General features: G+C 52.6%; 2 protein-coding genes across 15 annotated transcripts in view; one reads left to right on the forward strand and one right to left on the reverse strand.

The window, feature by feature from the left end:
- VGLL4 (vestigial like family member 4) overlaps positions 1 to 4,323 on the forward strand; it is a 141,540-nt gene extending 137,217 nt beyond the window's left edge. For all 9 annotated transcript variants that reach the window (XM_070574760.1, XM_070574757.1, XM_070574762.1 and 6 more), the window contains 2 exons: positions 960 to 1,083; positions 1,508 to 4,323. In XM_070574760.1, the coding sequence (XP_070430861.1) occupies positions 960 to 1,083; positions 1,508 to 1,779 (396 nt within the window). In that variant the 3' untranslated portion in view covers positions 1,780 to 4,323. The remainder of the gene's footprint in view (positions 1 to 959; positions 1,084 to 1,507) is intronic.
- Positions 4,324 to 5,486: 1,163 nt separating this feature from the next.
- Positions 5,487 to 15,654, reverse strand: part of ATG7 (autophagy related 7) — a 350,405-nt gene continuing 340,237 nt past the window's right edge. For all 6 annotated transcript variants that reach the window (XM_070574735.1, XM_070574734.1, XM_070574741.1 and 3 more), the window contains one exon: positions 5,487 to 5,779. In XM_070574735.1, coding sequence (XP_070430836.1) covers positions 5,747 to 5,779 — 33 coding nt within the window. In that variant the 3' untranslated portion in view covers positions 5,487 to 5,746. The remainder of the gene's footprint in view (positions 5,780 to 15,654) is intronic.

A 15,654-nucleotide genomic window follows, 5' to 3' on the forward strand; every position in this document is an offset into this window, starting at 1 on the left:
CTCTCCCCCAAACATGTCCCCACTTTCCGATGTTCGTGTTGGTGGGATCTCTGCTTGCAAGAAAGAGGGACCAACCTGAGCTGGGGTGAGCACAAAGGAAGGGAGTTTTACTGGGAGGGCGGCGGGGCAGCTCAGGAAGGAAGGGCCGGCCCCACTGGGAGAGCAGGAGAGGAGGCAGGACTCCTTCCTCCCCGGCTCTGCGCCCAGCCGGGTCTCTGCGTCCGCTCCTCTCTCTGCTGCTCCGCCCGCACGGCCAGCCTGGCGTGGCTGTCCCAGAGCTCCTGAGACCAACCTGAGTCTCTGACTGAGGCGGCCCCAAGCCCGAGTCAGACTTCCAGCCGGGCCAGGGGGGCAGGGTCACTTATGAACATGGCTGCCTGAGCCCCACCTCGTGGATGGAAGGCATGTGCCCAAGAGAGGGGACGGAGGGATCACAGACTCTGGGATCAAACAGACCCTTCAAAAGAGGTGGGTTCCATGCTGCAGGCTGTCCTCCCAGCACGGCCTGAGCAGCCCCTGCAGAGGGGGACCCCAACACGCCCCCAGGGCCGGGCTCCCCACATGTCATCTCAGGCAGTCCTCCCACCCCCTCTTCAGGTGCTATTCCTCCTGTTTCACACGAGGAGAAACGGACGCTCAGCGTGGTGAGGGCCCTTGCCCAAGGCGCTGCCCAGTGAGTGGAGAGCCGGCATTCACCCCAGGTCCACCTCGCCTCCAGGCCCTGCATGGAGGAGCTGGGACCCAGCAGGGGGCTTCAGGCCCCGAGGTGGCTGAAGGCATTGGTTCTCCTGGGCATGATGGGCGCCCGTTGGTGGTGTAGGAGGGGCGCGGAGAGGGTGGTCTTGCCTCAGCTCTGGCAGGAATAAGGGCTGGGGTCGCCTGCGGGCGTGAGGAAGCAGAACTGCCGCTCGTCTGTGTCCTCGAGCCTGAGCTGACGCCGGCTCTCCTCCTCTCCCCAGAACCGGCCCTCCGTGATCACCTGCGCCTCCGCCAGCGCTCGGAACTGCAACCTTTCCCACTGCCCCATCGCGCACAGCGGCTGCGTGGCGGCCGGGCCAGCCAGCTACCGGAGGGCTCCGAGCTGTAAGTGTCCCTGGGCCGGGGGGCGGGCCGGGGCTCAGGCTTCCTCCTTCACCGTGACTTCAGGTAGAGTTTGCCTGCCTTCTGTCTCATGCTGTGGACAGAACAACTAAGCCCTGGAGCTTTTCTCTTACTGAACTTGAGAACGTGGTTTTCTGAGCACATATGCACTTTTTGAGCATTGTGCCTGGCTTGGGTGGGACAGAAGGAAGAAACACATGGGCCTTTACTTCCAGGATCTCACTCTAGTTGGGGGAGACGACGAGATCTCATTCTCTCTCTGAACCTGTAGCTAGCCCAGGGCAGCAGGCACGTGGGCATGTTCCAGGCTCAGGGAAGTGACCTGCCCAAGTTCCCAGCTAGGCTGGGTGGGGGCGGGCCCTCTGTTCCCAGGGCCTGACCTGACCATTGTCCTGCTCCCCCGCAGCCACCACCACCTGTGACCCCGTGGTGGAGGAGCACTTCCGCAGGAGCCTGGGCAAGAACTACAAGGAGCCTGAGCCTGCGCCCAACTCGGTGTCCATCACAGGCTCCGTGGACGACCACTTTGCCAAAGCCCTGGGTGACACGTGGCTTCAGATCAAGGCAGCCAAGGATGGTGCGTCCAGCAGCCCTGAGTCTGCCTCACGCAGGGGCCAGCCGGCAAGCCCCTCTGCCCACATGGTCAGCCACAGCCACTCCCCTTCTGTGGTTTCGTGAAGGGAGCACTGCCCTCGAACAAGATGTCGATCTGCATGGTTTGCCTGAGCTTTGAACAGTCAGTGCTTAAAAAACGGAAAAAAACAAAAAAAATCATGGGGGTGGGGTGGGGGGATGGGAAGGGATGGTTTATTCGCAAAAACCATGTCGTTGGGGTTTCTGTTCTGTTTTTGTACTTGCTTGGTATTCGTACACGGGGGCCCTCAAACATGACAGTGGGAACTGCGTGGGGAACATCGGTCCCATGTAGCATCCTAACTTCCTGCCTCGGTTACCAAAGAAAACCTCTGATGCAGGTCTGCTGCCCGGACAGGGGCCAGGACTCCACGGCACGCTTTCTCAGTCACAAGCCATGACATTGGTGACCCAAACGCTTTGTGCTTTTTAATTTGCTTCTCGAGACCAGGGTGTGCGTGGCTCAGCTTCCATTGCGTGTTCGGTGCAGCCCGTGCGTGTGCGCGCTGGTGTGTGTGTGTGTGTGTGTGTGTGTGTCTACTTGAAGAGAGCAGAGAACTGTCGTGTCTGATTTGCACTATGGAGGAGGACTGAAGTTGCCGGCCTGACAACTTGACGTGAGAGGCTAGCACTCTGAGGGCAAACTGCTGAAAACAAAGGGTTTAAGGATGACATTTCTGACCATTTGTGTGTTGTGTTGTTGTTGTTGTTTTTAATTTAGACAAAACAGCTTTGGAAGGGGAAGTCTCATACAGGTTATAGGTCTTTCTCTCTAGATTTCAGGTGCTTGCAACTGGACTGCAGACTCCACCAACCACGGGCATTTTACCTTCTCTAAACACTGCAGTTTGTTAGACTAGAGCTGAGGCGAGGATCCCATAGTGCTTTCAACGTGACGCATGTTTTAATGGAGAAAAATAGCTGGTTTCTATTAATTGTATAGACAGTAAACGAAACCCTTAATACTTACTAGCTTCTTGTCAGAATTAGTTTATTTTTGTCAGTTACAGTCCTAGATATACTCACTGCTGGTACAGTTGTGCTCTAAGATGTGTATTTGATATTCACCTGACTCCCGCGCACCGGGGCCGCCAGCCGCGGGCGGGCCCTGGGACGGGCAGTTGAGTGGTCGGTCAGCCGCGTGTAGGATGCTGGAGTTTTCGCTGCAGGCTGACATCTTCATTTATTGTCTGCATCCCTGTCTGCTTATTACTAGCTCCCAGGGGAGTTGGGATTTGTGTCTTCCAACTTCCCTCGATGCAGAAACTGCTCCCTTTAAACTCTCTTGGCTGAACAGCAGATTACTGACAATCTGTGATACGGTATTTTGTATGCTTCCTCGTACGCTGGGGCCAAGGCAGTATACATTCCTCTGACTTTATACAGTTATTACTGCATTTATTATCGTTTGCTATAGTAATAGCTACTAACTAGAGATTAGGTGAAGAAGCAAGCATGACAGACACAGCTGTGGATGTTCAACAGCTGCTCCTCGTGGTAAACGCACGTTCTAGCCCTGCCCCTCACTGCGCTCCATTCCAGCCTCGCCCACCGGAGGGCTTAAGAGGTCACCTGGCCAGGTGACGCAGGTGTGACCACCTCACCTGCAAGGCATTGTGGACTCAAGGGAACCCTCGAGGCTGGTTTTCAGTAGGAGAAAAGTACAGGTTAGCTGGTTCATTTTGAAAATTGGCACCGGGTGAAAAGGTCAAAGGATTGGCTCTTTTTGTGGCCACCGGGTGGCCGCGGGTCTTTCAAAAGGCGAAAGAAAAGCCCTTCTCCTCTTGCCCTGCACACATTTCACTCCCACTTAACTGGGCTTCCAGGCGTCCGCATTCAGGCCCCTATATTTTCTGTAGAAGAAATCGTTGAGAACACTTTTTTTATATAGGTAACTTTAAGACCATCATTACGCTGTGCGTAAAGAATGTACAGAGAAATTTGTAGGTATTTTTTGAACAATTAATTTGTTAATGATATGTAGCTATTTAATTTTTCCCTTTCCTATTGTAATCATTCATATTTTTTTTTGTTTGGAAAAAAAAAGTTGATCTTTTTTTGTCGTAGATTTGTCTGTGAAAGTGCAGGAACACAGTTATTCTATGAGGACACTGCATCTGCCTTAATAGCCACTAGTTTGTTATTGCTACAGGCTACTGAGCGTCGCCACAGGAAACACCCCCACTGCTGGTGGGCTCTGTGAAGAACGGGCTCCCGGGACGCCTCCGTCAGCCGACGACGTCAGCGCTTCGGGAGGCGGTGGCGCTGCCGGCCGGGCCCCTGGTGCGCCGACCTATCTGGGATAGGCCGTACCCTGGAGGGGGCCTCGGGCAGACAGGGAAGCGGCAAACCTGACGTTTCCCTGGGCGCGACCGCCCCGGCCTCAGGAGGAGCAGTGAGGTTGTTCACAGAGCCGCGCCGTCGGCAGGGCGTTCTGACCGTTCTCTCCATGTTTGTAAATCTGTAATATACCATTCTCTGTGGCCTGTTTTTCCTGGAAGAAGAAGAAAAAAAAAGGTTTGGCAGGCCATCTTTTTTTTGTACTTAAAAGTAGCCTTAAGAACAATAATAAAGTGCTCTTAAACCACAGACTGTGTGACCACTGGGTCCTAGAGTGACAGGGCCAGGCTGGGTGGGGCCTTTGTCACGAGGCCCCGGGCAGGGTGGGGTGGGCTCCGCGGCCCTACACCTCCGTATGGTGGTGCCCCTATTTAAGCCCCACAGAGGCTGGAAAATTGTAATGTTAACTCTCAATGAGAACGTCACTTAAAACCTAACCAACAGAAATCCTGCTCTTGTAAGAGTCAGCCTCAGGCTCCATTCTGACTTTGGTCCCAGGCCTGAGAGGAAAGATGACACCACAGGCGTAAAATAAAAGTGTGGAAAGGGCGGCTCCCTCTCCTGGGCTTCCACACCCAGCTCTCTCGATGTTCCGACGTGCAACCCCCAGATAAGGAGGACAGCCAGCCTGAGTGACCTGTGGCAGAGCCTGTCTGAACCCTCCCACCGTCCGATGGACACCTGGCCACAGACCAAGGCAGAGGTACATGGCCAGCCAGCCCACATGGAGTCAGGGCCTCTAGGCCACCCACAGGGTGGACCCTCGGGTGGGAGAGGAAGCAGCCCTTGCCTGGCTGCGGGAGAGCGGGCTCTGGTGTGAGGTCTGAGGCTTCTCTGGGCTGCAGGTGGCCACGGGCAGGAGGGGCCCCACCTGGCCAGTTGCCGGGATCTGGCTCTGAGACCTGTCTTTGGGCTCTTCTGCCAGCTCAAGGCAGCAGCAGCAACTTCTCTCCTCCCCTGAGCAGGGAGGCATCGAGGCTGTGCCCACAGCTGAGGACAGGCTGAGAGGTGGCAGAGCTGTCTGGGTAGCCGACTCTGCCCTGGGCGGAGCTCTGGGTTGGCTGGGAGGAGTATGGTCCCTTCTTTCCCGCACGAAGCTCAGCTCTCCTTCCCTCCCTCTCCAGCAGGCCAGGCTGATGGAGAGCTCACAAGGGCCTCAGCCCTCCTCAGTGCCCAGGGGGCCCTCTGGGGTTCGCAGTGCAGCCTGGGCACGCTGGTGCTGCCTCCCACAATGGCTGCTGGAAGGACCTGGTTTCTCACTTCTCCTCCTGGTCTTTGTTGGGCCAACTCCTCCCTGTTCTCAATGCCACCCTGCAAGGGAGCCAAGGCAGGAGGGATCCTGGGAGCTTGACACCAAACAAACACTTGTGACAAGAAATAAGAACTGCTCGAGGAGGGAACCAAATCCCAGATAAACGACAATGCCAAAGCCAAGGTTATTATTTAGCTCAGAACTGGTGGGCTCATGAATCATGAGAAATGGAGAACATCAGATGGTCCTGGGCAGTGGAGGGAGGGCCCAGTCCTCAAGGTATGGAGAGGAGGGGACCAGAAAAGTTGGAGGGCACAGGGCCCAGAATTGCCGGTCCTGGGTGTGGCAGTCCTGCTCCAGGCGCTGCGAGCTCCCCAGCAGACAGCCAGGGAGATGTCGGCCCTGCGAGGGCAGGCCGGGTCAGACGGTCTCATCGTCGCTCATGTCCCAGATCTGCGTGGAGAAGGGGGAGACATTCAGTGTTCCCTTGCCCGGTGCTGCCCACCGATGCTGTCTCAGAGCTGTACAGGTGTGATAACAAGCAAAATAAACAACGGCCCCACGTGCAGATGACACGCTCTGTGCCTCAGAACTCCCTTGTCACTGAGGGACTGACACCTCCATTTCTTGTATAATGAAACCAAGTCACAGAGAAGTGAAGCCACTTGCCCAAGGCCTCTCTGGTAAGCGAGCCAACCAGGGGCTGAGCTGGGAATTGGACTGGGGCGCGTGAATGCCTCCTCACCTCTCCAGCGGCCACCGCAGAGCGGCCACCCCTTCCCCAGCCAGCCCCTGCTCACTCTTGTTTCTGTAGCACTGACACTACCCCAGATCATCTTGTCTCTTTAATCACCTCCTTCCTACTGTCCATCCACCCTCCCTGTGGGCAGGGCTCTGGCTTGTGCACTTGCTGAAGGGGGCCCAGCCTGCCTGCGCGCACACTTCCGCCTCAGCAGGCTCCCACCCCCAGGCCGACTGCTCCCTTGTCCACATGAGTCGTGGTCCAGGTGCCAACTGGACTAAGGACCACGTGCCCGGGAAAATGCTACAGAGCTGGCCGTCCCTGAGAGTAAGCCCTCTCCCCACCAGCCCTGGGGGGGCCCTGGGGCAGGACAGTGGAGATGGCCAGATTCTGTCTCTGGCCCTCAGTGTGTTCCCTCAGGGAGCCTGAGACTTCTGAGTCTGACCCAGGGCGAGAGTGGGGGGCCGGAATATGGGGCGAACAGGCCTCCCCACAGCGTTGCTGTGAAGAGGGGTGAGTGAGTGTGAGGGGAGGCCCTGCCCAGCGGCCCGGACAGGCCTGGCTCTGTGGCCATCAGCATGAATCCCCAGGAGGGAGCTAAGGCCAGCGCGGAGGCCCCCGGGGCTCCTCTCACCCTGGGCTCCCTGGGGGGCTGGTCCCTGAACTTATGCCTTCAGACTTTCAAAATTCCTAGAATTGGTTGCAAAAGGCCACCTCAACACTAGCGGAGCAGAGAGAAGGAACATTGTGTTTACATGAGGCTGGCCCAGGGAGACGGGGAGGCCTGGCCAAGGTAAATATCAACACCAGCTTGGCTTTCAAAGTCAAGGATGTGGAAAATAAATAGAGAAGGAAATTTCCCCTCCTGAGGACCCCAGCTGCCCGGGCCGGTGGTGGGTAAGCCTTTCACACACAGCCCCCCCACGTCTACATACACCTACTGCCCCAGAACATTAGGAGGGGGTTCCAAAGCCTGCAGAAGCAGGAATGGGGTGCGAGAAGCCAGCTCTGGGGTCCAGCAACCTGGGTGTGGCCAGGCAGGCCCTGCCCTGGGCCCATTCCCCCCCCCCCCCCCCAGCTCATCCTCAGCATGGCTTGAACTAGACTCCTGGGCCTGCCTCCTCAGGTGGGATCCAGCGGTAGGGGGCCCGGTGGTGGCGTGGCTGCGTTTCAAATGAAGGCTGCACTTAGGAGCCCCTGAACCTGATGCTCTCCCAGTTCTGTCCATCTGAGTGGGAAACCAGCCACCAGAGGGTTCACCAGCAGGGTGCCCCATTCCTTCCCTCAGCCATTCAATACACACAAACTTATGCAGCCCCTCCCTGTGCCACATGCTGCGCAACCTGCTGCAGAGGCTCCCTCCTTCACTCCTAACAGCCTGTGAGGTGCAGATGGAAACCAGCTCAGAGAGGTATGCAGCTTGCCTGGGATCACACAGTAAGTAAGGTGCAGATCTGGGAGCACAGGTCTGTGGGAAAAGGTTAAGGGCTGCCTGCAGGGCTGGGGCAGGCTGCGCGGAGGTGGGGGCCATGGCTGAGGCCCCACCAGGCCAACGTGAGGGGAATGAGGGAGGGAAGCCTTGTGGGCCACGCAGTGACCTCCTGCCCAGCCTCCTGTGTGGGGGGGCGGGGGGGGGGACCCCCGCCAATGAGCAATGCCCTCTGCAGATGGGCAGATGCGGCTGCTCACAGGACTCAGGGGCCAGGCTGAGCAGGAGCCTCCATCCATTTGTCATCTATTTTACTGCATCTCAGCTATGGGAAAGGGCCCTCAGCACCAGCCTGCCTCAGCATGCAGCATCAGGGAGAAAGCTGGCACTGAGTGTGGGCAGGCAAGAGGGCTCCTGGCTCTGCCCCTCGCTCCCGGCAGCGCCCAGGCTGTGCAGGCTGTCAAGCAAGACACCCAAAGGGCCTATCCTGATGGGACGCTACAGAAGACAGGTGGGGGGTGGACTTGACATAACTGCTCTGGGATTTTTCAGAACGAGCTCCTTGGGCCTGAGAGGGTTTCTCCACTAAGGCAGCCGGTCCTTTACCCCTGGGCTGGGCTCAGGAAGGCTGCAGCAGTCTTAATTTTAAACCTCAAGAAACTTAAACCTCAACAAATACTGTGTGATGTCACTTACATGGAATCTAAAAAAGCGGTACTCAGAGAAGCAGAGAGTGGATGGGTGGGTGCCAGGGGCTGGGGGAGATGGGAGATGCTGGTCAAAGGGTCCCAACACCCAGTTTTAAGAAGAGTAAGTCTGGGGAGTTGACGTACAACACGGTGATTAGAATTAAAAATCCTGCATTGTGTACTGGACATTTGCTAAGAGAGTAGATCTTAAGTGCTCTTACCACACACACACACACACACACACACACACACAATAACTATGTGAGGTGACGGGTGTGCTCATTAACTTGATTCTAGTAGTCATTTCACACTGTATACAAATATTAAATCATCACGTTGTACACCTTTTAAAAAACCATGTTGAACAATCTAAACACATACAATTTTTGTTAGTCATTCCTCAATAAAGTTGGAGGGAAGAAAGAAACTTAAGCCTCATTTCCTCCTAGAATATGGGCTCCCAGAGGGGGCTGACATGGGTCTGCTCCCTGCAGGGTCCTCAGCCTCCACACAGCACCTGGTGGAGAAAGGGCCCCAGTGAATGTCCTCTTAATGAATGAAGCTTGTATTAAATTGGCCAAGATTTTAAAAAATGGTAATACTCAGTGCTGGCAAGGGTATGGTGAAACACTTCCAGTAGGAATGTAAATTTGTTCCATATTTTTTTCAAAGAAGAGATTTGGCAATATGTATTACAAAGCTTAAAAAATGTTCATACCCTAAGAAAGAGATAAATGACCTCTTTTTACAGATGGTTTTCAAGTACAGCTAGAAACCCAAGAAAATAAATGCTAAGATGAATACGGACAATAAAGAGTATTCAGTAAGACAGTAAGTTACAAAATTAACAACAAATTGTAACCTGCCTGTATACAAACAACGGCCAGTCAGAAAACATAATGGAGAAGAACCCTTTGTAAGAGCAATGAAAAAGATAAATTACTAGGGAATAAACCTAACGTGAAATGTACAACATCTATATGAAAAAACCCTTCAAAACAGTCCTGCAACATCCTCACAAGACTCTCACGAGAAGCCGGCTGGAACCAATGGGGAGCAGCCCTTGCTTCTGCGGTTTATGGTTGACATCAATTAGGACATCGACTTTCCCAAGCTAATATATAAATTTTAAGACAATCTCAATTTAAAAAGATCAACAATCTTTTCTGGAGCTAGAAAAGCTGGTTCTAAAGTTTATGCGGAAAATAAGGAAAATATCTAGGAAATCCTTTGAAAAGAAGAGCAATCAGGAGGTTCCCCTCCTATGTGTTTAAACGTCATAAAGTCTATAATTTAGAGAGGATCGTGTCAGCATGAGAACAGACACATGGGCCAATGGGACAAATGAGTCCAGAAAGAGAACGGAGGAGAATGTCCAAGTACATAATGGAAATTTAGTATTTTAATAATAAAGGTCTGGGCAATGTGATCGCACATCATTAGAACAAGATGGACTTTTTAATAAATGATATGGGGACAACCGGATAGTCATTTACAAAAAGATAAAATTGATTCCATGCCCCACACTGTACATCAGAATCAATTCCAAATGGAACAGAAATCTAAATGTAAAAAATGAAACCATTTCAACACTAGATTCCAACACGGTGGATTCCTTTATCAGCAGGGAGTGAGGAGCCTGCAACCCCAAATCTATAAGCAGTAAGAACAGATACATTGGATTATGTAAAAATACATGAGCATTTTGCATGGAAAAAAACACTGAAAGTTGAAAAGACAAACAACAAACTGGGAGAAAACATCACAATATACTATTAAGGGCTAATCTCCTTAATGTACAAATGGCTCTTAAAAATCAAGAAGAGAAAGACCAATGATGTCATTTTAAAAAACAGGCCAAAAACATGGACAGTTCACAGAAAAAGGCAAGCAGCCTTTAAACAGAAGGTGCTCAATGACTTGGAATAAGAGAAATGCTTATTTTCATAGGACAGAAAAAATACTAACCAGAAGAGAAAAAATTGGGACTTTACAAAAATCTAAACTTCTGGTCTCTGAAAGACACCCCTATGACAATGAAAAGGCAAACCAGAGACTAGGAGAAAATACCCAGACTGTAGAGAAAGAGGACTTGCACTCAGAAATACAAAGAACTCTGAGAGATCCATAAAAGAAGACAACCTCATTTTAAAAAATGGGCAAAAGATCTGAACAGACACTTCACAAAAGAGGAACTACAAAGCCAATGTAGTTCCTAAGCATGCTCAGCATCCTTAGGCTTCGGGAAATGTAAATCTAAACCACAAAGAGAGAGCACAGCCCCCCTTCTAGAATGGCCAAAATGAAAAATGCTGGCAACACCAAGGGTGTGCAAGGACGTGGAGCAATGGGAACTCACGCTGCTGTTGTGGGAGTGGAAACTGGCCTAACTACTTGGGAGAAAGGTCTGGGGGCTTACAAACACACTTTCTATATGAGCCAGCCATTCCACGCCTGTTTACCCCAAAGAAATGAAAATACGTCCACAAAAAGACCTGTGCGAGAATGTTCACAGCAGCTTCATTCACCATAGGCACAAACTTGAATCAACCAAAATGCCCATCAGCAGGCGAAGAGAGAAGCAAATGGTGGTCTGTCCATACAACGGAGAGTACTCGCCATCAGAACAAAGCACTCCTGCACACAGCAACAGGTCCGCGTCTCAGTCACTACGCTGAGTCAGAGACGCCCGACGTGAAGGACTACGTCCTGTGCAAATCCATTTATACGAAATTCTAGAAGGGGGAAAACTAATCTATGGTGACAGAAAGTTGATCATTTCTCACAACTTACCAAACTATACACTTTAAACGGGTGCATTCTATTGTATGTAAATTATACCTAATAAAGTTGATTTTTTAAAAAGCTGCACAGAACATTTTCTCACCTATCAGAATGGTAAAAACCCCAAAGCTTGACAATATATTCTGTTTATGACCCTGTGGGAAAACACCACTCTCCTACAGTGCTAGTGGACGTCAACAGTCCAAGCCCTACAGAGGACAATTTGGCAATATCCAACGGAATTATGTATGTCTTGGCTTTTGACCTGGCAAGCTCATTCTTTTTGAATTTTGCAAAAATAAACACAGCAATGGTAAGCTAGACGTTAACCTACACGGCTGCCTATGGTGGGGGATGGAGGTAGGGCTGCTCTGAACATACCTTTTAACTTCAGGATCAAGTAAATGTTTTACATATGTAAAAAATTAAAAGGAAAGATAATCAAAAGCACAGCCATGAAACAAAAATAAATAAATTGGACTTTATCAAAATTAAAAATGTCCTTTGGGGGCCAGCCCTGTGGCCGAATGGTTAAGTTCACGTGCTCCACTTTGGTGGCCCAGGGTTTCGCCAGTTCAGATCCTGGGCGCGGACATGGCACCGCTCATCAAGCCATGCTGAGGCGGTGTCCACATAGCACAGCCAGAAGGACCTACAACTAGAATATACACCTATCTACTGGGGGGCCTTGGGGAGAAGAAGAAGAAAAAAGATTGGCAACAGATGTTAGCTCAGGTGCCAATATTAAAAAAAAAAAGTTCTTTGGTGCTTCAAAGGACATTACTAAGAAAGTGAAAAGACAACTGAGCGTGAGAGGATATATCTGCAAGTCACATATCTGATAAGGGACTTGTATCCAGACCCTTTACAACTCAGTAATAAAAAGTCAAATAACGATTCAAAAATGGGCAAAGTTGTCAAATAGACATTTCTCCAAAAAGACATATAAATGGCTAAGAAGCACATGAAGAGGTACTTGAACATCATTAGGTATCAAGAAAAGGTGAATCAAAACCCCCAGGAGCTACCACTTCACACCCGATAGGATGACTTCAATCAAAAAGTCAGATAATAACAAGTGCTGGTGAAGATGTGGAGACACCGGAGCCCTCATACATCGCTGCTGGAAATGTGAAACGGCGCAGCCACTATGGAAAACAGTCTGGCAGGTCCTCAAAAAGGGAAACAGAGTTACCATGAGGCCCAGCAACTCCACTCTTGGATGCCCACCCAAGAGAAATGAAAATGTGTCCACACAAAAACTTGTACATGAATGTTCCTAGCAATATTAGTGATAGTCAAAAAGTGGAAACCCAAATGTCCACCAACTGATGAATGAAAAGTGGAACATTATTTAGCCAAACACTTGCCTGCCGTCAGTCCTCTCAACAGCCCAAGGACACTGGTGTGCCAGCCCCTCCTCTACGAAGGAGGCAGCTCATGCTCCGGGAAACTGCCTTGTCAAGGAAACTGTGCTAGTAAGGGAGAGAGCAGAGGCTTCTTGCACTTTATCTCACCATTTCCTTACTGTTACACATAATTCCTTCTAAAAAATGATGAAAGACAGCCTCTGACGCTTCCTGCACCGACGCTCTGTTAGTTGATGCACAATGAGTGGCCCCACCACCACCAGCACACACAGGAACCATGGGCAAACCCAGGGCAGGTGAAAGGCCAGGCCAGCCTCCGACCTGTCCTGGCTCCTGGGGTCCCCGATCTCTGTCCTCTGACCCTGTGCTCCCACCCTGTGCTCGGGCTGGGGCTGGAGGGAGAGGACCGGCAGTGGCCTGTGCTGTTGTCGGCCGGCGTGGGGCTGGCCCCTGGGATCAGAGCCTGACCCTCGCCTCCCCCCGCCGCCGCCCTGCAGCCCTGACGGCCTACCACTCTGAATCTGGGGGACTTTCCAGCCATCGGGGCTCATCACAAGGTGCCAGGGAGACTGTGTGGCTGGACCGCACACACCCGGAGGGCCGCAAGGTTTCACTTTCCACTCTCTCCAAATGAGACAGACACGTTTGAGAGGAGCCGTTTGTCATCCAGTTTCAAACTTGCGTCCCATTTCTGGACCACACTGACGGAGCCTGCCATGGGCTAGGGTTTTTCTTTTATAAACACCATAATTACCCTGTGAATGGCACAATTATATTTGTGTGTTGTGTGTGTGTTAAAAGTGTTCATTTGTTAAACGTAAACATTTAAACTATACCACAGTTTTTGAAACCTGGTTTTGGCATTTCTTTATTTTTTAATATAAAAATGGAAATATCCAGACCTCTTTGGGCCTCTGAGCGGCCCTGCTCTCCACCCCTCCTCCCTGGGACCTCATAGGTACGCACCTCTCTGCCAGGAAGGACAGAGAACAGAGGGGTCTGGGGGTGGGTTTGCTGGGGAGCAGCTGAAGACGTAGGCTTGGCCTTCCCCAGCAAACTCCCCAGCCAGGGTTCTGTCCACTTGGGGGAAGAATGAAGGCCCCAACATGTATCCAAACGGATCACACTATAGCCATTCATTCATTCACTCACGTACATTCACTCATTCAAAAAACATTTCTTGGGTAGTGCGGCACTCAGCATGGGTGGGGGGCCCTCACGTCTCGCCTGTCCAGGTGGTTAGCACCTTCCTCAAACCTATGGAAAACAATGGGGTTTTGCGGCGGGGGTCTGGTTGTCTGTGAGCCCTTACTGAGCACTTCCAGGAGACCACTGGGGCTAGGGGAGGACCAGAACAGGAGGCACCAAACAGATTCGGGGGGCAGCCAGCCAGAGATGCATGCCCATGGGAGATCCAAGCCAGGCAGGGCTTCCCAGGACAGGGGCCCAATCACAGCCGAGGCTGAGAGAAGACAGGGCTTGCCGGGCTCCCATGGCCAGCGGACTGTGGCCTGTGCTCGGGCCCGACATCCTAGGTCAGGTTCATGGACAGGAAGGGAGGGAAGGAAGCAGCCCGGCAGCAGTGGGAGAGCAGGGAGGAGCAGAGGGCAGGCTGCAAGCCTCCCGCCCCCCATCCAGGCATCCCAGCAGGCCTCTGCCTCGGCCCCCTGGGTGGAGACACCACTGGGATCCCGAGAAGGGAGGCAGGACTGTCCCAGGGTCACTCTGCAGGCTCTTGATGTCCACCAGGGAAAAAGATTGGTCCTTCTCAGCTACCATTGGCCCCTCGCTGCTCTCCCTGGGTCTCCACAGCCCCCCTGGTGTTATTCCCACCCACACTCCACAAAGCACCAGACTCGTTTTCTCAAAAAACCATCCCAGGGGTGGCCTGGTGGTGTAGTGGTTAAGTTCACGCATTCTGCTTTGGCAGCTGGGGTTCGCCAGTTCAGATCCCAGGTGTGGACATATGCACCATTCATCAAGCCATGCTGCGGTGGCATCCCACATAAAAAACAGAGGAAGATTGGCACAGATGTTAGCTCAGGGCCAATCTTCCTCACAAAAACAAACAAACAAAAAAATCCCATCCCATCACATCGTGCCCCAGTTACACAGCCTTCAAAGGCTGTCAGGGGAGAGTGGTATCTCTACCAGGTGCCATGCCCTGGCCCTGCTGACCTGGCAAGCTCACCTCCCATGACTCCCTCTCGCTCACCAGCTTCCAGCTGCCCAGCTCTTCCTTTCTCTCACACACGCCTTCCTTTGGCACAGAGACCTCTCCCCATGACTCTGCGTGGCACAGCTGGCTCTTGTTGGGGCACAGCTCTTGGCGCCTTCCGTGATCACCCATCTAAAACGGCCTCCCCCTCAGTCTTTGCAAACAACCAGTTTGGGTCCTCCAGACCCCCACCATAATTTGTCCTCACATTTTAGTTTGTCCATCTGCCTGACTCCTCACGGGATCGTGAGCTGCCTGAAGGTAGGGCTGGGTCCGTCTGTTCACTGCTCTGCCCCCAGCCCTGGCACAGAGCCTGGCCCCTTACACAGCTTTTGAACGAACAGTGATTTAGAACCATCTGCTCTGGATAGGATTCCACAGGGGAGGAAAGAAAGGGGATTTTTTGGTGTCAACTTAATACCCAAGAATCAAACAGTAGAAAGGGTCCTTCAGACCAGCTGGTTACTGGGGTCTCTGGCAAGTCAAGCCCTTGGCCTCCAAGCCCCAAAGGACGGTGGGGCAGAGCTGTGGGGATCCCCTGGCGGGAGCCCATGAGGGAAATGGGCAGCAGGGCCAACTTTCTGGGAGAGGCTTAGCTCGAGACCACTGACACCTTATTCTCCTTCCTGGGCCCCACCACTGGGTCCCAAACCAGGAGATGGAATGCAGAGGACAATTCTTGTTTCTAGACTCCAAGAGGCCCCAGTGCAGGATCAGTGCTGGTCACAAAGCCCACTCTGAACGCAGCAGCTGTGGGGCCTCCCTAGATGGAGGGCCTCTGGGCTAACCTGTGACTGTGCCAGGCCCAGGTCCACTTGTGCCGCATGTGCCTGGGAGGGCCTCAAGAGGTGCCAGTGGGTACAGGCCCAGGTTCTGACTTCACGGTTCCTGGGCTCTCGCTTGGAGCTCTTGTCACACCATGGAGACCTGGGCCAACTGAGGAACAACCCTGCCCTCTCTCTCACAGTAAGTCTAGAACGCAGGAGGATGGCGCAAGTGCCCTCACGTCCATGTCTGTGCCACGGACTCCAAAAGCTTGGAGATCCTTCTGCCCCTCGGCCCAGGCTGGCTGATGTGAACTGCCTAGGCCTGCTGA

This window comes from Equus przewalskii, chromosome 15 (assembly GCF_037783145.1).
Source record: "Equus przewalskii isolate Varuska chromosome 15, EquPr2, whole genome shotgun sequence".
Classification (NCBI taxonomy): Eukaryota; Metazoa; Chordata; class Mammalia; order Perissodactyla; family Equidae; genus Equus; species Equus przewalskii.